Raw genomic sequence first — 23,065 nt, 5'->3', positions numbered from 1 at the left:
CATCCATTAGGTTCAAGTTGTAAAAGGGATCTTCCTATTTAGTAGTTGATCCAGAGGAAGGCGAAAAACCCCATCTGATGCCGGAGCCAATTTGCCTCAGAGGGGGAAAAAATTCCTTCCTGACTCCCAAAGGGCAATCGGATAAGTCCCTGGATCAACTTATACTAAGAGTTTATGTCAGTATCAGTACTAAGAGTTTATGTGAGGGTTTAGAGGAGGAGATGTGACTGGTTGTTGAGTGGAAGGCTGGAAAGGATAGAAAGACAATTTGAAAAAGGAGAAAGGAGAAACCACTGAGGAAATGGTGTTAGGAGATTGCAGGGGGGAAGCAAAAGAGAAAAGTAGAGAAGAGAAGCCTCTGTGTAGGTGGCAGGGGGCATCATTTTTAGTGTGTGGTGGTGACTAAATGTCTTGTTATTGGTGGAATGGAAGAAAAAATGGAGGTACAAGAAGAAGGGTGAGGATTAAAAGATATTTTAAAGAGGAGAAACGCTTGATGATCTGTAAATAAAAGAAGATATTGGTGGAGGTGTGTTAGCACAAGGACAGAGCCTGTGGGTAGAGGTAAAATATGGGATAAGGGCTGGTGGTGGAGCTAAAGTTAAATGAAAAGTCCTTGGGTGGAGCAGTGGTAATTGGATACTAATGAAAACTAAGGTCCTAATAGTGGAGCTATGGTGTGAATGCTGCTAGTGGAGCTGTAGAGGTGGATATGAATGTTGGAGCTATGGTGGCTATGTGTGAAAAGTAGATGGTTAAGGCAAGATGTTGGAGTTGTAGTAGTCTGCAAAAAAAGGAAAATGGTTGGAACTATGGAACTACAGTTGAAAAGTGAGGTGGTGATGTGGCCCTTGAAAGTGAGACTGCTGGGGGAGTGGTGTAAACTGAAGACACCGCTGGTGGCGATGTGGTAGTCTGAAAGAGATATAAATATGGAGCTACAGAAGGAGATAAAGTCCCTGCTGGTGGAGTTGCGGGAATCTTGAAGTCCCCACTGGTTGAACTGCAGTAGCCTGAAAGGAGATGTTGCTGGTGGAGCTGCAGACGCCACTGGATCTGTATGAGAAAAAAGTATGTCAGTCAGTAATAGATCATCATGAATTCTCATTCAGAGGCATGGCATTAATGCACAAGCCTTATTCATTAGAGTTTTTCTCCCAGGCTGATGCTCCTTTTAGAAATAAATGCACTGACCATGGAAATAGTAAATAATGCCTGAATTTTCTCAATCACATTCTACCCTGTTGTGTTATTGTGCGGTTGCTGGAGTGAGGTTAATGCCCATCAGCACAGAAATCCTTGATTCAACCCCTACTGCCCTGGGGAGGATTGTGACCAAGAAATGTACTTGTACTTGAGCATCTTCTAGCCGAAACCCACCTCTTGTGCACAGTGAGGATTCGGGTCGTACCAAGTAGACACCCACCAGACAGCAGGGGATCAAATTGCTATTTGCTGAGAACCATTGTACAGGGATACTGACAGGCCCGGATTTGTGGCGAGGCCACATAGGCCCGGGCCTAGGGCGGCAAAAAATAGGGGCAGCATTCCGCCCAGCTGCATTATAGGGACATGTTTGTCCCCATTCAATTACACCAGCTGCGCCGGCGCTTTTTCGCCGGCGCGCTGGGAAGGGGAAGTGTAGGCGGGCGCTAGGACTGCGCGGCCGCCTGGTCGGACCTCGCGGCCTAGGGGCGGCCGGCAAACAAATCCGCCGCTGGATACTGAATGGAAATGGGACCTTTACCCTGTGGATGTTTCTTTTTCCTCTGCTGTGATTTAGGAATCTCATTCTGGGCTGTTGATGTAATTGGCCACAAGATCACTAACAGGAGAAGCCCTCCAGGGCCATTTGCAGAGCTGCTTCTTGTTCTGCCGATGTCCGTGTGCAGAAGTCATAAGCGAGCCGCAGGGTCCAGAGAGCTCTTTCCTTCAGTCCTGTATAGGGAAAAATCATATTTGTGATTTATGAATACTAATTACAGCTTGTAAATGATTCATAAACAAAAAAATAAAGACTGAAGACCAAATGCAAATTGTCTTAGAACGCCATTGTGACCATTATACTAAAATATAATATTAAGCTATAGTACCCCTTAAAACATGTTTATCATTCCCAGTGTCATTATGATAAAAACAACTCTTGCAGCTGTTGAGTTACACTGTGTGATGGTGCAGTCGTATCAAATATAATGGATTCCCTCACCTTTCTTGGCCGGCCGGTTCTGCAGAATCCGGAGATGTTTTTCAATCTCAGCCCTGATGATCTTCTTAGGCGGCAGTTGGGTGACAAATGGGTGCTGCAGGAGTTCTTCAGCACTCCCTCTCTCCGAAGGATCCTTCTTCAGACATGACTCCAAGAAGGACACGAAATGTTGTGACCTGGAAAAAAAGAGATTTTAGCTTTAGCTAGCAAAAAAATTCCCCAGATCATTATTTCCAGATTCCTGAAGCTTTTACCCAGTAACCATTAGCTATACGCCAGAATATACATATACTTTGCAGTATATCTATCTATCTATCCCTCCATCTATCTATCTATCCATCCATCCATCCATCTATCTACCCAACTATCTTTCTGTCTATCTGTCTATCTATCCCTCAATCTATCATCTATTTATCATTCTATTTATCTATCTATTTTGATTTGATCTCTTTAGGGAGAAGTGAGACCCATAGTATTACAGCATTACACATTATAGAAATCTTCTCCCAAAGTTTTGTCCCTACTGACTATGCCTTACCTTGTGCACTTTTTCATCTCCAATTTGTACCTGTATGTTAGCCTCCCAGTCCCATCCACTTAGACTGTAAGCTCTACAGGGTAGGGACCTCCTTCCCACTATGGGGTATATTTATCAAAGAGTGGAGTTAATAGTGAAGTTCCGCCACTAGAGTGAAATTCCGCCACTTCCCATTCATTTCTATGGGGTTTTTAAAGGCGTATTTATCAAAGGGTGAAATTTCACTTTCACCCATGATAAATACGCCTTTCAAAATCCCATAGAAATGAATGGAGAGCTGCGGAATTTCACTCTAGTGGCGGAACTTCACTCTTTGATAAATTTACCCCTATGTCTCTTACCACATTTAAGCTCTTTGTCCTATGATTCTGTATATATTTATTATGTGATTTGTCTCCCCCATGGATACTTTTATATATATTGTACTTTTATGCACTGTACAGCCATGCAGCTCCTAAACAGCGCTTTACAAATAAAGTTATATATACATCCATACAAGTGTTCCCAAACTCAAGATTCCCCACCACTATCCCAAACTGGTCAACAAGGGTATAACAAAGGATTTCAGTGGCAAATCTAGATGTCTATAAGGCTATGAGGGACAAGGTAAGGTTCTGTGATTTTCCCACACCCTCTCCTGACTGCACCATAGTGCACATGGCCTGTAATCTCACAGTAGTGGGGCCCATAGTTATACTGTTATGCCCCTGAGACATAGACACTGATTATATACATAAAATAGATCATATCCACTCTGCATTCATCTATATTTCCCTGAAAACACACATATCCCTGCCTGCATCTCATGGGCCACATTTAAAATCTGCAGTAGAAAACCCTCTATTTATATTTATTTAAACAAAATACACATCCCCCTGAGCTGAGACTGAAATCTCCCCATTATCCCAAATTTGTACAGACAAGGGGCATGGTGAGGGCAGACTGTGGAAGTGGATATAGGAGTATAACAAGTGTTAATAAGAAAATGTGGGGAGTTCCATGTCTGCAAGCGCAGGTACAATGTACAGTGACACGAGCTGGGACCGACTCACCAGTTGTTTGATTGAAGCCTCGGTGGTTGGGCTTCTCTAATCAGGTGCTCCACCGGGTATTCATCTGCGTATGCTAAAAGTGAAAAACATATATATCAGGCCCATCCAACATGTCTAGAAATTATTTATTTAATCTACAGAAAACATTCTTTTTTTGCTGGAAATTGCAAATCACCCCAAATTCCTCCCATTCTGATATAGAACCTCTGCTGCTCAATGTATAAAATAAAGTAGCCACAATTGTTGTGATTCACTTACGTGGTTTTCCCTCGGCCATTTCGATGGCGGTTATGCCCAGCGACCAGATGTCACACTGCAAAAGACACACCAAAGAGCATTAGAAGGAGAGAATTGGGTTAGTGGGTGTTTAATAAAATCTAAGTAAAAAGGCTACACTTATACAACTCTCTTTTAGAAACATATACATATATTATCATGGGTGCAAAGGTACACGCCATTCTCCTTAGCTCAATTATGGCCAGAACAGAACAGAATACAACTTCTAAAATAGCCCAATGCACTGCCTCGTAAATGAACACAATATAAAAGTGTAAAAATGCTTTATTATATATAAACGTGTATACAGTAATACATCTCCATTACAAACAATAGCAGTTACAGAACACCAGCGTCACATTGCAAATGAGCAAATATATTAAAGCAGACACATTGTGCAAACAGTTAAGAAACCCAACGTTTCAGGAAAACTCCTTTCTCTCTATGAGAAAATGACTGCGTCTATGTCCCATTAAGACTGATAAGTAAATGCTCGGTGTTGTTACAAGTATTATAAGTACAACATACTTTGGTGTCGTACGCCAGGCGCTGGCCCTTCTGCCTTATGGCCTCGGGTGCCATCCAATGTGCAGTCCCGTCTGCTTCGTGGCACAATCCAGTCTGCGGATCCAGGTCCCAGCTGTTTCCAAAGTCGACTGAAATGACAAATAGAAACGATTAATGGAAAATAACTTGCTTAACCACAATAATATAGAAACCTGAATTATGAAAGCCCCTGACTCCATATTCACGTTAGCTCCCCACCAGCCATTACTCTTATAACTGTAAGTTTTACTCACTGGTCTTCACTTTGGCCGTCTCTGTGAGCATGATGTTCAGGCTCTTGATGTCTCTATGAACGGCCCGGTTCTTGTGGATGTGGTGCAGCCCCTGGGGAGATTGAGAAGTAGGTTATAAGACTTTAACAGATATGAGACTAAACATTACCAACAAAGAGATTGTATATATAATTTATGCAATTAAAGAAGAGGCATTAAGGGGTAAATCTGGCCTTACCTTTAAAACCTCCTTGCAGACATAGCCAATCCAGGTCTCCTTCAGGGATTGGCCATTGGTCCTGCTGATGAGGGTGTGGAGAGAGCCGCCACCACAGTACTCGAGAACAATCTGCAATATATAGAAATTATTTAAGGTCATGTATTCTATCACTTCCAGTGGAGATTGAGAGGAAAGAACACGATACAGTAAATCATTTCTTACTTCCAAGTGCTCCGATGAGCACTCTGTGAGTGGAGCCCTGTAGTAAGCTCCATAGTAAGAGGCGATGTTCTTGTGGCCTCCGAACTGCTGGAGAAACTTCAGCTCCCTCATGACTGACTCTTCATCCTGGAGTGGAATAATAGAAATCCCTTTAGGTCACATAGGCAACTACACAAATAGGATTGATATATAGAGATTGGAATTATAAAGATACAGTACTCGGCTGATGTTGGCGATCTTCACCGCTACCACGCCTCTTCGATGGTGTCGTCCCTGTAATACAGACAGAAAGGTTGACTTATATACAAGTAGGAAAGAGAGGGTCTAATGCAGCCCCCAAACCAGAAGCTTGATATGTCTGCCTAAATCATTGTGTGATTGTGTCTAGTGATCACAATCTTGTTCAGTTCCCCTACTCTAATTGGTTGGTCTCTTACCTTGTAGACTTCTCCGGTGCCGCCTTCTCCAAGAAGCACATCCTTGGTCAGCCGACCATCAGGAGGCTGGAAAAGAAAAAAGAAGGATTTTATTGATAACATAATATTCCCCAGGGTACAAAACATGTCTCACTTCCGGCAGTAGCAGCGAGTGTTTTACCCTCCTTTCTACTCACCTTATAAATCTCGGAGAGGGATCTGGATTCCGCCTGTGGCTGAAGGAGAAGAGAAAAATTCAATTACATTCTATACTTTATCTGTTCTCTATACAGCAAAACCCTAAATTCAGATAAAACAGTAGCAGTTGCCTTACCTTCCTCCAGGGGGCGCAGAATAGCATTGCGCCCAAGTTTTTTAGCTCTTAAAAGAGCTGTTGGGTTAAAAAGACGATATCAGCTGACGTCAAAGGAAGATGGTTTTTCCAAACGCCAAAAATCAGATGGAATTTTGCTGAATATCTCTATATAACAATCACTGCTAAATCGCTTGGAAAATCGCTCGGAAAATCGCTTCGAAAACGCTATAAAAACGCTTCGTCGCTTGGAAATTTCACTGTGTGGAGACATAGAAAGAAAGAAGAGATTGTCAGCTCACATGCACCAGCCCTCTCTGCTATACATATCAGGATTCACAAGTTGCAGCATTTCCCTGTATTGGCACCATCAATTCTTACCTCTATTATAATATGAAGCCCAGTCCCTACTGAAATACAGACTCTCAACATCATGATATCACAGAAAAAGGACTAGTACAGGCAGCAGATCTGACAAGGGATGCTGGGATTTGTACTACAGGCTACAGGTCTGACAAGGGATTCTGGGATTTGTACTATAGGCTGCAGGTCTGACAAGGGATGCTGGGATTTGTACTATAGGCTACAGGTCTGACAAGGGATGCTGGGATTTTTACTATAGGCTACAGGTCTGACAAGGGATGCTGGGATTTGTACTATAGGCTACAGGTCTGACAAGGGATGCTGGGAGTTTTGCTACAGGTCTGACAAGGGATGCTGGGATTTGAAGTTCAGTAACAGTTAGAAGACCACAAGCTGCTGGTCTGGAAAGGGATGCTGGGATTTATAGTTCATTAAGAGCTCGAAGACTACAGGGTGCAGGTTTGATAAGGGATGCTGGGATTTGTAGGTCAGTAACAGCTAAAAGATCACAGGCTGCAAGTCGGTCAAGAGATGCTGGGATTTGTAGTTCAGTAACAGTTAGAAAACCACAAGCTGCTGGTCTGGCAAGGGATGCTGGGATTTGTACTATAGGCTGCAAGTCTGACAAGGGATGCTGGGATTTGTACTACAGGCTAAAGGTCTGACAAGGGATGCTGGGATTTGTACTATAGGCTAAAGGTCTGACAAGGGATTCTGGGATTTGTACTATAGGCTGCAGGTCTGACAAGGGATGCTGGGATTTGTAGGTCAGTAACAGTTAGAAGACCACAGGCTGCAGGTCTGACAAGGGATGCTGGGGTTTTTACTAGAGGCAACAGGTCTGATAAGGGATGCTGGGATTAGTACTATAGGCTACAGGTCTGACAAGGGATGCTGGGATTTGAAGTTCAGTAACAGTTAGAAGACTACAAGCTGCTGGTCTGGAAAGGGATGCTGGGATTTATAGTTCATTAAGAGCTCGAAGACTACAGGGTGCAGGTTTGATAAGGGATGCTGGGATTTGTAGGTCAGTAACAGCTAAAAGATCACAGGCTGCAAGTCGGTCAAGAGATGCTGGGATTTGTAGTTCAGTAACAGTTAGAAAACCACAAGCTGCAGGTCTGACAAGGGATGCTGGGATTTGTACTATAGGCTACAGGTCTGACAAGGGATGCTGGGATTTGTACCATAGGCTACAGGTCTGACAAGGGATGCTGGGATTTGTACCATAGGCTACAGGTCTGACAAGAGATGCTGGGATTTGTACTATAGGCTACAGGTCTGACAAGAGATGCTGGGATTTGAAATTCAGTAACAGAAGACCACAAGCTGCTGGTCTGGAAAGGAATGCTGAGATTTATAGTTCATGAAGAGCTCGAAGACTACAGGGTGCAGGTCTGATAAGGGATGCTGGGATTTGTAGGTCAGTAACAGCTAAAAGATCACAGGCTGCAAGTCAGACAAGAGACGCTGGGATTTGTAGTTCAGTAACAGAAGACCACAAGCTGCTGGTCTGGCAAGGGATGCTGGGATTTGTACTATAGGCTAAAGGTCTGACAAGGGATTCTGGGATTAGTACTATTGGCTAAAGGTCTGACAAGGGATGCTGGGATTTGTACTATAGGCTAATGGTCTGACAAGGGATGCTGGGATTTGTACTATAGGCTAAAGGTCTGACAAGGGATGCTGGGATTTGTACTATAGGCTAAAGGTCTGACAAGGGATTCTTGGATCAGTACTATTGGCTAAAGGTCTGACAAGGGATGCTGGGATTTGTACTATAGGCTACAGGTCTGACCAAGGGGATGCTGGGATTTGTAGTTTATTAAGTGCAATAAGACTACAGGCTGCAGGTCTGATAAGGGATGCTTGGATTTGTAGTTCAGTAACAGTTAGAAGTCCACAAGCTGCTGGTCTGACAAGGGATGCTGGGATTTGTACTACAGGCTACAGGTCTGACAAGGGATGCTGGGATTTGTACTATAGGCTGAAGTTCTGACAAAGGATCCTGGGATTTGTACTATAGGCTACAGGTCTGACAAGGGATTCTGGGATTTGTACTATAGGCTGCAGGTCTGACAAGGGATGCTGGGATTTGTACTATAGGCTACAGGTCTGACAAGGGATTCTGGGATTTGTACTATAGGCTGCAGGTCTGACAAGGGATGCTGGGATTTGTACTATAAGCTACAGGTCTGACAAGGGATGCTGGGATTTCTACTATAGGCTACATGTCTGACAAGGGATGCTGAGATTTTTACTATAGGCTACAGGTCTGACAAGGGATGCTGGGATTTGTACTACAGGCTACAGGTCTGACAAGGGATGCTGGGATTTGTACTATAGGCTACAGGTCTGACAAGGGATGCTGGGATTTTTACTATAGGCTACAGGTCTGACAAGGGATGCTGGGAGTTTTGCTACAGGCTACAGGTCTGAAAAGGGATGCTGGGATTTGAAGTTCAGTAACAGTTAGAAGACCACAAGCTGCTGGTCTGGCAAGGGATGCTGGGATTTGTACTACAGGCTAAAGGTCTTACAAGAGATGCTGGGATTTGTACAATAGGCTACAGGTCTGACAAGGGATTCTGGGATTTGTACTATAGGCTAAAGGTCTGACAAGGGATTCTGGGATTTGTACTACAAGCTACAGGTCTGGCAAGGGATGCTGGGATTTGTACTATAGGCTAAAGGTCTGACAAGGGATTCTGGGATTTGTACTATAGGCTGCAGGTCTGACAAGGGATGCTGGGGTTTTTACTACAGGCAACAGGTCTGATAAGGGATGCTAGGATTAGTTCTATAGGCTACAGGTCTGACAAGGGATGCTGGGATTTGAAGTTCAGTAACAGTTAGAAGACCACAAGCTGCTGGTCTGGAAAGGGATGCTGGGATTTATAGTTCATTAAGAGCTCGAAGACTACAGGGTGCAGGTTTGATAAGGGATGCTGGGATTTGTAGGTCAGTAACAGCTAAAAGATCACAGGCTGCAAGTCGGTCAAGAGATGCTGGGATTTGTAGTTCAGTAACAGTTAGAAAACCACAAGCTGCAGGTCTGACAAGGGATGCTGGGATTTGTACTATAGGCTACAGGTCTGACAAGGGATGCTGGGATTTGTACCATAGGCTACAGGTCTGACAAGGGATGCTGGGATTTGTACCATAGGCTACAGGTCTGACAAGAGATGCTGGGATTTGAAATTCAGTAACAGAAGACCACAAGCTGCTGGTCTGGAAAGGAATGCTGAGATTTATAGTTCATGAAGAGCTCGAAGACTACAGGGTGCAGGTCTGATAAGGGATGCTGGGATTTGTAGGTCAGTAACAGCTAAAAGATCACAGGCTGCAAGTCAGACAAGAGACGCTGGGATTTGTAGTTCAGTAACAGAAGACCACAAGCTGCTGGTCTGGCAAGGGATGCTGGGATTTGTACTATAGGCTAAAGGTCTGACAAGGGATTCTGGGATTAGTACTATTGGCTAAAGGTCTGACAAGGGATGCTGGGATTTGTACTATAGGCTAATGGTCTGACAAGGGATGCTGGGATTTGTACTATAGGTTACAGGTCTGACAAGGGATGCTGGGATTTGTACTATAGGCTACAGGTCTGACCAAGGGAATGCTGGGATTTGTAGTTTATTAAGTGCAATAAGACTACAGGCTGCAGGTCTGATAAGGGATGCTTGGAGTTGTAGTTCAGTAACAGTTAGAAGACCACAAGCTGCTGGTCTGACAAGGGATGCTGGGATTTGTACTACAGGCTACAGGTCTGACAAGGGATGCTGGGATTTGTACTATAGGCTGCAGGTCTGACAAGGGATGCTGGGATTTGCTTTTCAGTAACAGTTAGAAGACCACAGGCTGCAGGTCTGACAAGGGATGCTGGGATTTGTACTACAGGCTACAGGTCTGACAAGGGATGCTGGGATTTTTACTATAGGCTACAGGTCTGGCAAGGGATGCTGGGATTTGTAGTTCAGTAACAGTTAGAAGACCACAGGCTGCAGGTCTGACAAGGGATGCTGGGATTTGTACTACAGGCTACAGGTCTGACAAGGGATGCTGGGATTTGTAGTTCATCAAGAACTAGAAGGCTGCAAGTCTGACAAGGAAAGCTGGGATGTGTAGTTCAGTAACAGTTAGAAGACCACAAGCTGCTGGTCTGACAAGGGATGCTGGGATTTGTAGGTCAGTAACAGTTAGAAGACCACAAGCTGCTGGTCTGACAAGGGATGCTGGGATTTGTACTATAGGCTAAAGGTCTGACAAGGGATGCTGGGATTTGTACTATAGGCTACAGGTCTGACAAGGGATGCTGGGAGTTTTACTACAGGCTACAGGTCTGACAAGGGATGCTGGGATTTGTACTATAGGCCACAGGTCTGACAAGGGATGCTGGGAGTTTTACTACAGGCTACAGGTCTGACAAGGGATGCTGGGATTTGTAGTTTATTAAGTGCAATAAGACTACAGGCTGCAGGTTTGATAAGGGATGCTAGGATTTCTAGTTCAGTAACAGTTAGAAGACCACAAGCTGCTGGTCTGACAAGGGATGCTGGGATTTGTACTACAGGCTACAGGTCTGACAAGGGATGCTGGGATTTGTAGTTCAGTAACAGTTAGAAGACCACAAGCTGTTGGTCTGACAAGGGATGCTGGGATTTGTACTACAGGCTACAGGTCTTACAAGGGATGCTGGGATTTGTACTATAGGCTACAAGTCTTAAAAGGGATGCTGGGATTTGTACTATAGGCTACAGGTCTGACAAGGGATGCTGGGAGTTTTAATAAAGGCTACAGGTCTGACAAGGGATGCTGGGATTTGTAGTTCAGTAACAGTTAGAAAACCACAAGCTGCTGGTCTGGCAAGGGATGCTGGGATTTGTACTATAGGCTACAGGTCTGACAAGGGATGCTGGGATTTGTACTATAGGCTAAAGGTCTGACAAGGGATGCTGGGAGTTTTACTACAGGCTACAGGTCTGACAAGGGATGCTGGGATTTGTACTATAGGATACAGGTCTGACAAGGGATGCTGGGATTTGTAGTTCAGTAACAGTTAGAAAACCACAAGCTGCTGGTCTGGCAAGGGATGCTGGGATTTGTACTATAGGCTACAGGTCTGACAAGGGATGCTGGGATTTGTACTATAGGCTAAAGGTCTGACAAGGGATGCTGGGAGTTTTACTACAGGCTACAGGTCTGACAAGGGATGCTGGGATTTGTACTATAGGCTACAGGTCTGACAAGGGATGCTGGGATTTGTACTATAGGCTACAGGTCTGACAAGGGATGCTGGGATTTGTACGATAAGCTACAGGTCTGACAATGGATGATGGGATTTGTAGGTCAGTAACAGCTAGAAGACTACAGGCTGCAGGTGTGACAAGGGATGCTGGGACATTCAGGACATGAGTAACAGTGACTGGGATTTGCAGCTCCAAAACTTTTTCCTTTAAAGCTTTTTAAGAAGTCAGTTTTATATACAAAGTAAGATGCAACAAGAAATATGGAAATTAATAGTATTGGAGGAGAAATACCAAGTGGCCAACTGTCAACTGTCACTCCAAACACTGGGTGACCCCTGTTATATGGGAACATGGGGGATTTCAGACTTTTCACCTAAATAATTGCTTAACTATTACTGAAAAGCTTTTTCAGAAGTAAATGTTATATACAAAGTGAGATACAGAGAAATATAAATATTATTAGAATTAGAGGAGAAACCTGAACAGCAAGTGGCCAACTGTCAACTGTCACTCCAAACACTGGGTGACCCCTGTTATATGGGAACATGGGAGGTTTCAGACTTTTCCCCTTAATCATTTCTTAACTTTCCCTTAAAGCTTTTTTAAGAAGTAAATGTTATATACAAAGTGAGATATAGAGAGAAATATGAAGATTAATAGCATTAGAGGAGAAACCTGAACAGCAAGTGGCCGTCACTCCAGATGTTGCCATAGTGACCCCTGTTATATATTAACATAGGAGATTTCTGACATTTTATTATTTCTAACTTGCATTTCTGACTTTTTATTATTTCTTAACTTGCATTTATTTTAAATATAAAGCAATTGGAACCCCAAACTTTATTTTTTTCTTTCTGTATTTAGCCTGACAGGTGTGTAGTTCCCCTGCATCCCTGTTCCTTCCCCAACCCCAACTCTCCTATAATCTATAAAAAATGACAAACCAAGGCTAATTTTCCCAGGCGCCACCTAGTGACTAAATTTTAGTAGTGATTTTCTTCATTTATATCATTATAATTGATTTATTCCCATAAATTGTCCCCCAGTGTGTGCTGTGCATCCACTCACCTCTGATTCCCAGGAATGAAAGTGAGAAATCCGTTATTAACTGTCAGTTAGTCGTGCGGCCAAATGCCAGGATGTACTTCTGTGTATTTATCCTGAGTTGTCTGTAGTCTCCCTGTTTCCCCTTTCCCTCCCATAATGATTTTTTTCTATTAAAAATATACACAAAAGCCAGGCTAATATCCCGGGCACTAGCCGGGTGTCACACTCAAATAGTCATTTCCTTCATTTCTGCCATTATTTCCCTTAATGCCCCCGTTTTAATCACTGCTCCACTCACTCTGATCCCAAAAAATAAGTAAGTTTACAGGCCAATCACGTTATATGTTTATATCCTGATAGTGATTGGCTGCAATTTGTAGGTCAGTAACAGTAAGAAGCCCTACGGGTCTGACAAGGGATGCTGGGTTTTGGGTACTACAGATTTACAGATCTTACAAGGGATGCAGGATTTGTACTACAGGCTAAGGTCTACAAGGGATGCGGGGATTTTTACTATAGACTACAGGTCTGACAAGGGATGCTGGGATTTGTACAAACAGGCTACAGGTTTACAAGGGATGCTGGGATTTGTAGGTCAGCAACAGTTAGAAGACCACAGGCTGCAGGTCTGACAAGGGATGGGGGGATTTCCCACTATAATCTGCAGGTCTTACAAGGGATGCTGGGATTTTTATATAGGCTACAGGTCTGAAAGGGATGCTGGGATTTGTACCATAGGCTACAGGTCTGAAAAGGGGGATGCTGGGATTTGTAGGTCAGTAACAGTTAGAAGACTACAGGACTGACTAGGGATGCTGGGATTTGTACTACAGGCTGCAGGTCTGACAAGGAATGCGGGGATGTGTAGTTCAGTAACAGTTAGAAGACCACAAGCTGCTGGTCTGAAAGGGATGCGGGGGATTTGTACTACAGGCTACAGGTCTGACAAGGGATGCTGGGATTTTGTACTACAGGCTACAGGTCTGACAAGGGATGCTGGGATTTGTACTACAGGCTACAGGTCTGACAAGGGATGCTGGGATTTGTACTATAGGCTACAGGTCTGACAAGGGATGCTGGGATTTGTATTACAGGCTGCAGGTCTGACAAGGAATGCTGGGATGTGTAGTTCAGTAACAGTTAGAAGACCACAAGCTGCTGTTCTGACAAGGGATGCAGGATTTGTAGTTCTTAAGAGCTAGAAGGCTGCAAGTCTGACAAGGAATGATGGATGTGTAGTTCATAACAGTTAGAAGACCAAAAGCTGCTGGTCTGACAAGGGATGCTGGGATTTGTACTACAGGCTACAGGTCTGACAAGGGATGCTGGGATTTGTACTAAGGCTACAGGTCTGACAAGGGATGCTGGATTTGTACTACAGGCTACAGGTCTGACAAGGGATGCTGGGATTTGTATTACAGGCTGCGGGTCTGACAAGGGATCCCGGGGTTTTTGTACTATAGGCTACAGGTCTGACAAGAGATGCTGAGATTTGTACTATAGGCTACAGGTCTGACAAGGGATGCTGGGATTTGTACTATGGGGCTACAGGTCTGACAAGGATGCTGGGATGTGTAGTTCAACAGTTAGAAGACCACAAGCTGCTGGTCTGACAAGGGATGCTGGGATTTGTACTATAGGCTACAGGTCTGACAAGGGATGCGGGGATTTGTACTACAGGCTACAGGTCTGACAAGGGATTTTTTTTTTTTTTTTTTTTTTTTTTTTTTTTTTTTTTTTTTTTTTTTTTTTTTTTTTTTTTTTTTTTTTTTTTTTTTTTTTTTTTTTTTTTTTTTTTTTTTTTTTTTTTTTTTTTTTTTTTTTTTTTTTTTTTTTTTTTTTTTTTTTTTTTTTTTTTTTTTTTTTTTTTTTTTTTTTTTTAAGAAGTAAATGTTATATACAAAGTGAAAAAATATAGAGAGAAATATAAATTAATAGCATTAGAGGAGAAACCTGAACAGCAAGTGGCCGTCACTCAGATGTTGCCATAGTGACCCCTGTTATATTTAACATAGGAGATTTCTGACATTTTATTTTTCTTAACTGCATTTCTGATTTTTTTATTATTTCTTAACTTGCATTTTTTTAAAAATAAAGAAATTTTGGAATCCCAACTTTATTTTATTCTTTCTGTATTTAGCCTGACAGGTGTTGTCTCCCTGCATCCCTTTCCTTCCCCCAACCCCAACCTCCTATAATCTTTAAAAAAAGACAAAACCAAAAGGCTAATATCCCGGCGCCACCTAGTGACTAATTTTTAAGTGATTTTTTTTCATTTATATAATTAATTCATTTATTCCCATAAATTTTGTCCCCCCGTGGTGCTGTGATCCACTCACCCTGATCCGGAAAAAAATAGAAATCCTTATTTAACTGTCATTAGCTGGGGCCCAAATGCCGGGTTTTACTTTGTGTATTTATCCTGAGTTTCTGTAGTCTGCCTGTTTCCCCTTCCTCCCATAATAATTTTTTTTGGAATATCAAAAAGCCGGCTAAATTTTTCCAGCACACCCATGTCCACTCAAATATCTTTTCCCTTTTCATTTCTGCATTATTTCCCTTTATCCCCCCGGTTATCCCAAATGCCCCACTCTGACAAAATTTGCCAAAGGGGATGCTGGGATCCCCCTTCGGGTAACATTAGAAAACCACAAGCTGCAGGTCTGACAAAGGATGCGGGATTTTACTATAGGTGGGGGTCTGAAAGGGGGATGCTGGATTTTTAGTACAGGCTACGCCCCGGGAGGGACCCCTTGATTTTACTAGGGGCTACAGGTTTACAAGGAAAAGCGGGTTTTTATACAGCTAGGGGTCGGGGGGGGGATGGGGGGATTTGTACTTAGGCTACAAGTTTTAAAAAGGGATCTGGGTTTGTACTATGGGAAAAGGGACAAGGGATGCTGGTTTTGTTTTGGGGCTACAAGTTTAAAGGATTGCTGGATTTGTAATCAGTAGCAGCAAAAGACCACAGGCTGCAGGTCTGACGGGATGCGGGATTTTATACAGGCTACATTCTGAAAGGGGATGCTGGGATTTTCTATGGCAAAAAGCTTCAAGGATGGGGGGATTTGTCATAGGCTACAGGTCTCAAGGATTCGGGATTTGTATATAATCTACAGGTCTGAGGGGGTGCTGGGATTTGTAATCAGTAGCACTAAAGACCACAGGCTGCAGGTCTAAAAAAGGGATGGGGATTTGTACTACGGCTACAGTTTAAAGGGATGGGGGGTTTTTACTATAGGCTACAGGATGACAAGGGATGCGGGGATTTTTACTATAGACTAAGGTCTGGCAAGGGATCTGGGATTTGTTCTATACTACAGGTCTACAGGGGATACTGGGATTTGTAGGTTCAGTAACAGTAAGAAGACTACAGTCTGACAAGGGATCTGGGATTTTTACTGCAGGTACAGTCTGAAAGGGATGCTGGGATTTTACTATAGGCTGCGGTTTCTGACAAGGGATGTGGGGATTTGTCCTAACAGGCTAAGGTCTGACAAGGGATGCTGGGTTTGTACATAGGCTACAGGTCTGAAAAGGGGGATGCTGGATTTCTACCATAGCTACGTCTACAAGATGCTGGATTTGTAGGTCATAACATTAGTAGACACAGCTCAGGTTTGAAAGGATGCTGATTGTACTATGGGGCTACAGGCTGACAAGGGATGCTGGGATTTCACCATAGGCTACAGTTACAAGGATCTGGGTTTGTACTATAGGCTACAGGTCTGAAAGTATGCTGGATTTGTCTATAGGCTACAGTCTGACAAGGGATGCTGGATTTCTTACCATAGGCTACAGGTCTGAAAGGGATCGGGGGATTTGTAGGTCAAAACATTATTAGACCACAGCTGCAGGTCTAAAAGGGGATGCTGGGTTTTACTATAGGCTAAGGTTCTGACAAGGAGCTGGGATTTGTACTACGGCTGCAGGTCTGACAAGGGATTCTGGATTTGTACTATAGCCTGCAGGTTGACAAAGGATGCGGGGTTTGTACTATAGGCTGCAGGTCTACAAGGGATGCTGGGTTTGTACTCAGGCTGCGGTCTGACAAGGATTCTGGGATTTGTACTATAGCTCAGGTCTGACAGGGATGCGGGGGATTTTACTACAGCTGCGGGTCTAACAAGGGATGCGGGATTTGTACTACAGGCTACAGTCTTACAAGGGGATGCTGGGATTTTACTAGAGGACAGGTCTGACAAGGGGGTGGTTTGTACCATAGACAGGTCTGACAAGGATGCGGGATTTTTCTATAGGCTACAGGTTGAAAAAGGAAGGGGACTTTTATACAGGCAACACAAAATTTGCCAAACAAAAAGGCTAGTGTAGCGGGGTTAACCCTGACGTTTATTTAGTCAATGATTTAACGTTTCGGGGGTGCCCCTTCCTAAAGACATGCGAGCACTCACAATTAGTTTTAAAAACCCATAGTTTGGCATAATTAATACAATGAACCATATTTAAGTGAAAAAACTTAGATTAACAAAACATTGTGAACAGTACTTTTTTTAAAAAAAAATCATAGTGAAAAAAACCTCGCTTCCTGACTGTGAAAGTACCACCTACTCTGCTTCTTTTTCTCTAGTCTGAGGGTGCCCTCTGGTGCAGTGATCCTTTATGGGTAAAAAGGTCCCTGCTATTTTCTATAATTCCTCTAATTTATTGTAAAGTGAATCAGTCCCCTTGCAAGTTCTTTTTTCCAGTGAAAATAACCCCAACTGTGAAACTCCCCTCATAATGTTCCATCCATCTAACCAGTTTATTAGGCATGTCTTGCACTCTCTCCACTCATTATATTCATCGTAAGAACTGGAATCGGTCAAAAGGAACAGTTACACTAGAAAAAAATTGTTTTAAAGGAAATGACATGTAATGTACTGTGCCCTTGCACTGGTAAAAACTGGTGCTTTGTTTTGAAACATACTTTAGTTTATATAACCAAGCTGCTGTTAGCCATGGGGGAAAGCCATTCAACAGGATACACGGGAATAACAGAAAGTACTACATAGTTTATATAACCAAGCTGCTGTGTAGCCATGGGGGCAGCCATTCAAGCACAGGATACACCGTAGATAAAGATAATATACTATATTTATATAACCAAGCTGCTGGTGCCATGGGGAAGCCATTCAAGCAAGGATACACATGATAAAAGATAAGTACTACTATAGTTTATATAAAAAAAACTGCGGTGTACCTCTTTCAATAAAAAGGAAAAAGGCACAGGATAACAGCAATAACAGATAAGCTCTGTAGTATAAAAAAGGATTATCAGAATTTATCTTTATCTTACTGTGTATCCTGTGCTTGAATGGCTCCCCCCCCATGGCTCACAGCGCTTGTTTATTTAACTAATTGTATACTTTTCGTTAACTTTTTATTGTTTTCCTGTGGTTTGAATGGCTGCCCCCAGGGTTTTTACCTATAAATGTATGTACAGGGCAACAGTTTTTAAAATTGTCATTCATTTAAAACACTTTCATTTTTTTTGGTTACTTTTCCTTTTAAATCCCATTAGAAGCCTTTAAAAGTCAAGTTGTGTTGGGGGATTTTTTGTAACACGGTCTTTTTCGTAGGCAATAAATTATTATTATATTTTTAAATTTTTACCTTATCATTAGTGATATAGTTTTACCAGTTTCCTTTCCATCTTTAAGGAGATGAAAAAAGGGCTTTAAAGGGGCGCCGTCATGGAGAAAGAAATTTTCGACCAAAGGTGTTTGGGGTTTAAGCCGCGGCTCTGCAGAAACTATCCCTGCCAACTTCAGAGTCAACTCCCAACCTGTCTTAAACCTTATATCCCGGCAAAGAAAAATTTCAAGGGACGGTAAGCCCAAGTCTCCCCCTGGCATACCCTTATGGGTGTCCTGGGGCACGGGTTAGAATTAGCCCATTGGGATGATTTGCCTGTCGAACTAAAATATTTTCTGTTGCCCCTGGTGTCCAACTGTGTGTTGTTTAAACCTCTTTTTTTTAAACAATATTTTAATGCATGTGGGGCCAAAAAAGTGATGATTGAAAACACAGGCATTTGAACAGGTTTTGTACGTTTCTTTGTTTCTTGAAGAACCAGTAAAATTTTTATGTTCAGATAGCTTTTAATTTAAATATAAATTATTAAAATTACCATGAATGAATAACTAACATTTCCTATAGAGGACCCTTTCTGTGTTGCATAATCCTGTTATTTTAAAGGAGAACTAAAGGTTAACAAAAAAATAAAAAAAGTAGGCAGTAAATGGGCCTGGACATTTATTTTTTTTGGGCTTCTGTACCAGTCCCTTAAGCAGGGACCCATCTCTGCCCCCAAAGATTCCCCTGTACTCCCCATCTTTTTTCCCGCTGAGTCACTGCACTGCCTTGGTGCTGGCACTTAAATGAGGCTTAGTAGGGAGCCAAACCCCAATCCCCTTTGTGAAAAGATTCGGAAAAAAGAATACCAAACCAAAACTGGACCCTAATTTGCATATGCAAAATCCTGCAAGGGAAAAAGAAAGCGCAAAGGATGTGTGTGGGTACAAACTTTTTTCCTTCCTTGTTTTTGACGAAAATCCATGTTTTTTTAAAGGGTTCAGTTCACAGGCACAAAGACTCGGGTAAATCCGAATCCTGAAGAAAATGGCGAATCCTGCCTGAAACGAATCCCTTAATTTGTTTTCAGCCCTAGTGTTAGGAAACCACCCAAATAAAGTATGGAAAAACAAGCAAAGGTCCCCAATAAAAGGCTGATAGTAATAATTCGATTATTATAGCCAGAAAAATCACTATTAAAGCTTAGAATTCCCCTGTAGCAGCCAGTTTTTTATGAAAGGGAAAACCGTATTGTCAGTTTGATCTTTGTTGCAATGGGCCCCTAGCTTCGCTTCTCAATTGCAGCCCAGAGACACTGAGCTGTGCCGGTCCACTACACTTCCAAACAATAAATTTAAGATGGGAGATGCTGTGAAACTTTGAAGGCCTGGATCATTAGTACTAGAGGGATGCTGAGCCTTTAATCTGGTGAAAAAACTTCAATGTATAAAATTTAATTTTGACCATATTTTTAGGGCTTGGTTCTCCCTTATAAATTACTTAACTTCAATTGTATGATTGGGTTAGGACCACTTAAACCTTATAAAAATCAAGTCCCTGCTTCTGCCTTAAAAACAGTAACACCAAAAATGAAAGGGTTTTTAAATTTTAAATGAAAAATATAAATGCAAATGTTGCCCTTCACTGGTTTAAAAAGGATGTTTGCTTCAGAAACACTACTATTTTTTATATATTTCTATATTAAGAAAATTTTCCTTTGACTCCCATTCAGCAGCATGCTGCCCAAATCTTGTGTGTTTTAATAGCTGGAATTGTGGCCCAATAACGTTGACTAATTGCATGCCGGGTTCTGCATGTCCTCCTGTGGTTTTGATAGGCAATGGTCTGGAAATTTCAAAGACTGGATTCCCCACGGTTAGGACATATTCCTGCTAACGAGTCTTTTTGGTAAGTGGGCCGCTTCTGTTTGCCCCCTGTCTCGGTACGTCAATCACATGCTGATCATTCATTTTGGGGCCCCATGTTTTCTCTGTAGCTGAAATCCTTGAAGGGAAAGCTTTTTTTCTCCAATTCAACTTCAATTTTTTTTAAATGGGAAACCTGTATCGAAAACGTGCTGTGCATAATGAAACCATAAAACCATATCCAGTTATAAGCGACTTTCCCAATTCCAACTTTTAAAAGGTTTTGTTATTTGAAATGTAATGGCTATTGAAAGCAGCATTTGTCTGATTTTGTCTCCCACTGAGTATAATGTGCCAGGGCCCACTGTCTCCAACTGAGTATAATGTGCCAGACCCCTTCCCCCCTGAGTATAATGTGCCAGGACCCACTGTCACCACTGAGTATAATGTGCCAGGACCCACTGTCTCCCATTTAGTAAAAATGTGCCAGGACCCACTGTCAACCCACTGAGTATAATGTGCCAGGACCCACTGTCTCCCGCTGAGAATATTGTGCCAGGACCCACTGTCTCCCACTGAGTATAATGTGCCTGGACCCAATGAGTATTATGTACCAGGACCCACTGTCTCCCACTGAGTATAATGTGCCTGGACCCAATGAGTATTATGTACCAGGACCCACTGTCTCCCACTGAGTATAAAATGCCAGGACCCACTGTCTCCCACTGAGCTAAAATGATGCCAGGACCCACTGTCACCCACTGATAATATGTATGTGCCAGGACCCACTGTCTCCCACTGAGCATAATGTGCCAGGACCCACTGTCTCCCACTGAGTATTTAATGTGCCAGGACCCACTGTCACCCACTGAGTATAATGTGCCAGGACCCACTGTCTCCCACTGAGTATAATGTGCCAGGACCCACTGTCACCCACTGAGTATAATGTGCCAGGACCCACTGTCTCCCACTGAGCATAATGTGCCAGGACCCACTGTCTCCCACTGAGTATAATGTGCCAGGACCCACTGTCTCCCACTGAGTATAATGTGCCAGGGCCGACTGTCACCCACTGTGTATAATGTGCCAGGACCCACTGTCTCCCACGGAGTATAATGTTCCAGGACCCACAATAATATTTTGAAAAAAACCTTACTGTTTAACCTGGCGTGCCTGCTGTATTAGCCCACCCCTCTGGTGGGGTAAAAGAAATTCAGGGTGACCGGTTCCCTTTAAGTTAGTCAGTATATGGTCAAATTTAGCCTCTCCAAACAAAAAAATCACCCTCCGCCTATGGAATCAGTCTTTCCAAAATGATAATTTGTAATCATCTAGATGAACATTTTGAATTCTTGTTGAACAAGGAATTACTGTATACTGCCCTTTAAGAGATTTGGGTTGCTCTTTTTACTGGAGCCTGTGGGGATCCCTTGGTAGACTTTGAAATAGTGGGAGCTGCACTCACCCATATCAGTGTAATAAACCATTAATTATTTGTGCATAAATCTACCCCTCCTCTTTAGACAAAATATAAAAAATAGACTGCATTCATTATTATTAATTGTAATATTATTTTAATTTACATATAATACACATTGTTCAACTTTTATGACTATATTTAACAAAGGTTTGTCCTCTTCCATGTTTGCTCATTCCTGATGTTCCATGCTCATGCCTCCCATTCTATGTTCACTCCATTGCCCTGTGGTCCATATCTGCTCCATGCTGCTGTGGTCCGTCTCACTCTCCTTTGGCTTATCCTATTCTCACTTTTCCCTAGGATTGGTCTAGCCTGTTCTATGCTTGTGTCTCCCCTTCTATGTCCCCCCTCTGATCATTCCTCTTCCATGTCTGGTCTGTCCATATGCACGGTTTCTGTATTATTCTGCTGTTCCCTTGATATTTGGTTTAATAGTTTGACTTGTGTAGTGAATTTAACATTTTGGGGGGGTGTGATCCCAGCCTTTGTCAGGAATTCCTGACAGAAAATACAACTTGACTACATAAGTCAAACTTAGTAAAATAGTAATATACTAAGTTAGGTTAAAAAAATAAATTTTAAAATCTTAACATACAGCCTGCCTACTGCTAGTTGATCCAGAGGAAGGCAAAAACCCCATCTGAAGCCTCTCCAATTTGCCTCAGAGGGGAAAAATTCCTTCCTGACTCCAAAATGGCAATCGGACTAGTCCCTGGATCAATTTTTGCATGAAATAAAGGGCAAGGAGCCTAAAATGATATGTGCCTGCCATTCCTATCCTTTCATGTTTCTACTGATGTTAAACCAAATATCCAAGGGGGAAAACAAAGGTGCAGTCTTCCTTCACCTGAATGAAATGTGCCTCCTACCTCCTCTTTTGTTTACATCTCAATGTAGAATTTTTTTTACAAAAAATGAAGATGCAGTATTCCATCTTCTGAATGAAATGTGCCTGCTTCCACCTCTTTCATTTATATCCCAATCCCGAAAAACATTTGCAAGAAATGAAGATGCAGTGGTCCATCTTCTGAATGAAATGTGCCTCCTTCCTCCTCTTTTGCTTATATCCCAATCCCGAAAAACATTTGCAAGAAATGAAGATGCAGTGGTCCATCTTCTGAATGAAATGTGCCTCCTTCCTCCTCTTTTGCTTATATCCCAATCCCGAAAAACATTTGCAAGAAATGAAGATGCAGTGGTCCATCTTCTGAATGAAATGTGCCTCCTTCCTCCTCTTTTGCTTATATCCCAATCCCGAAAAACATTCGCAAGAAATGAAGATGCAGTGGTCCATCTTCTGAATGAAATGTGCCTCCTTCCTCCTCTTTTGCTTATATACTAATCCCGAAAAACATTCGCAAGAAATGAAGATGCAGTGGTCCATCTTCTGATTGAAATGTGCCTCCTTCCTCCTCTTTTGTTTACATCTCAATGTAGAAAAACATTTTACAAAGAAATGAAGCTG

At 42.5% G+C, this 23,065-nt stretch overlaps 2 protein-coding genes across 3 annotated transcripts in view; one reads left to right on the top strand and one right to left on the bottom strand.

Moving 5' to 3' along the window:
• LOC121393442 (traf2 and NCK-interacting protein kinase-like) overlaps positions 1-6,395 on the bottom strand; it is a 52,002-nt gene extending 45,607 nt beyond the window's left edge. The window contains exons 1-13 of one of the 2 annotated variants that reach the window (XM_041561998.1): positions 6,044-6,395; positions 5,907-5,945; positions 5,731-5,796; positions 5,513-5,566; positions 5,294-5,419; positions 5,090-5,200; positions 4,873-4,963; positions 4,601-4,728; positions 4,055-4,109; positions 3,797-3,869; positions 2,207-2,382; positions 1,748-1,938; positions 641-1,056 (exon numbers count right to left, since the gene is read on the bottom strand). In XM_041561998.1, the coding sequence (XP_041417932.1) occupies positions 1,826-1,938; positions 2,207-2,382; positions 3,797-3,869; positions 4,055-4,109; positions 4,601-4,728; positions 4,873-4,963; positions 5,090-5,200; positions 5,294-5,419; positions 5,513-5,566; positions 5,731-5,796; positions 5,907-5,945; positions 6,044-6,070 (1,059 nt within the window). In that variant the 5' untranslated portion in view covers positions 6,071-6,395 and the 3' untranslated portion in view covers positions 641-1,056; positions 1,748-1,825. Of the gene's footprint in view, positions 1-640; positions 1,057-1,747; positions 1,939-2,206; positions 2,383-3,796; positions 3,870-4,054; positions 4,110-4,600; positions 4,729-4,872; positions 4,964-5,089; positions 5,201-5,293; positions 5,420-5,512; positions 5,567-5,730; positions 5,797-5,906; positions 5,946-6,043 lie in introns of those variants that run through there. The other variant, XM_041561997.1, reaches the window with a different exon arrangement.
• Positions 1-23,065, top strand: part of cttn.S (cortactin S homeolog) — a 77,761-nt gene that overhangs the window by 8,770 nt on the left and 45,926 nt on the right. The gene's annotated exons all lie outside the window — the stretch shown is intronic.

Source organism: Xenopus laevis, chromosome 4S, assembly GCF_017654675.1.
Source record: "Xenopus laevis strain J_2021 chromosome 4S, Xenopus_laevis_v10.1, whole genome shotgun sequence".
Lineage (NCBI taxonomy): Eukaryota > Metazoa > Chordata > Amphibia > Anura > Pipidae > Xenopus > Xenopus laevis.
The sequence above is the reverse complement of the archived record's forward strand: the minus strand, read 5'-3'. Positions and strand labels throughout refer to the sequence as shown.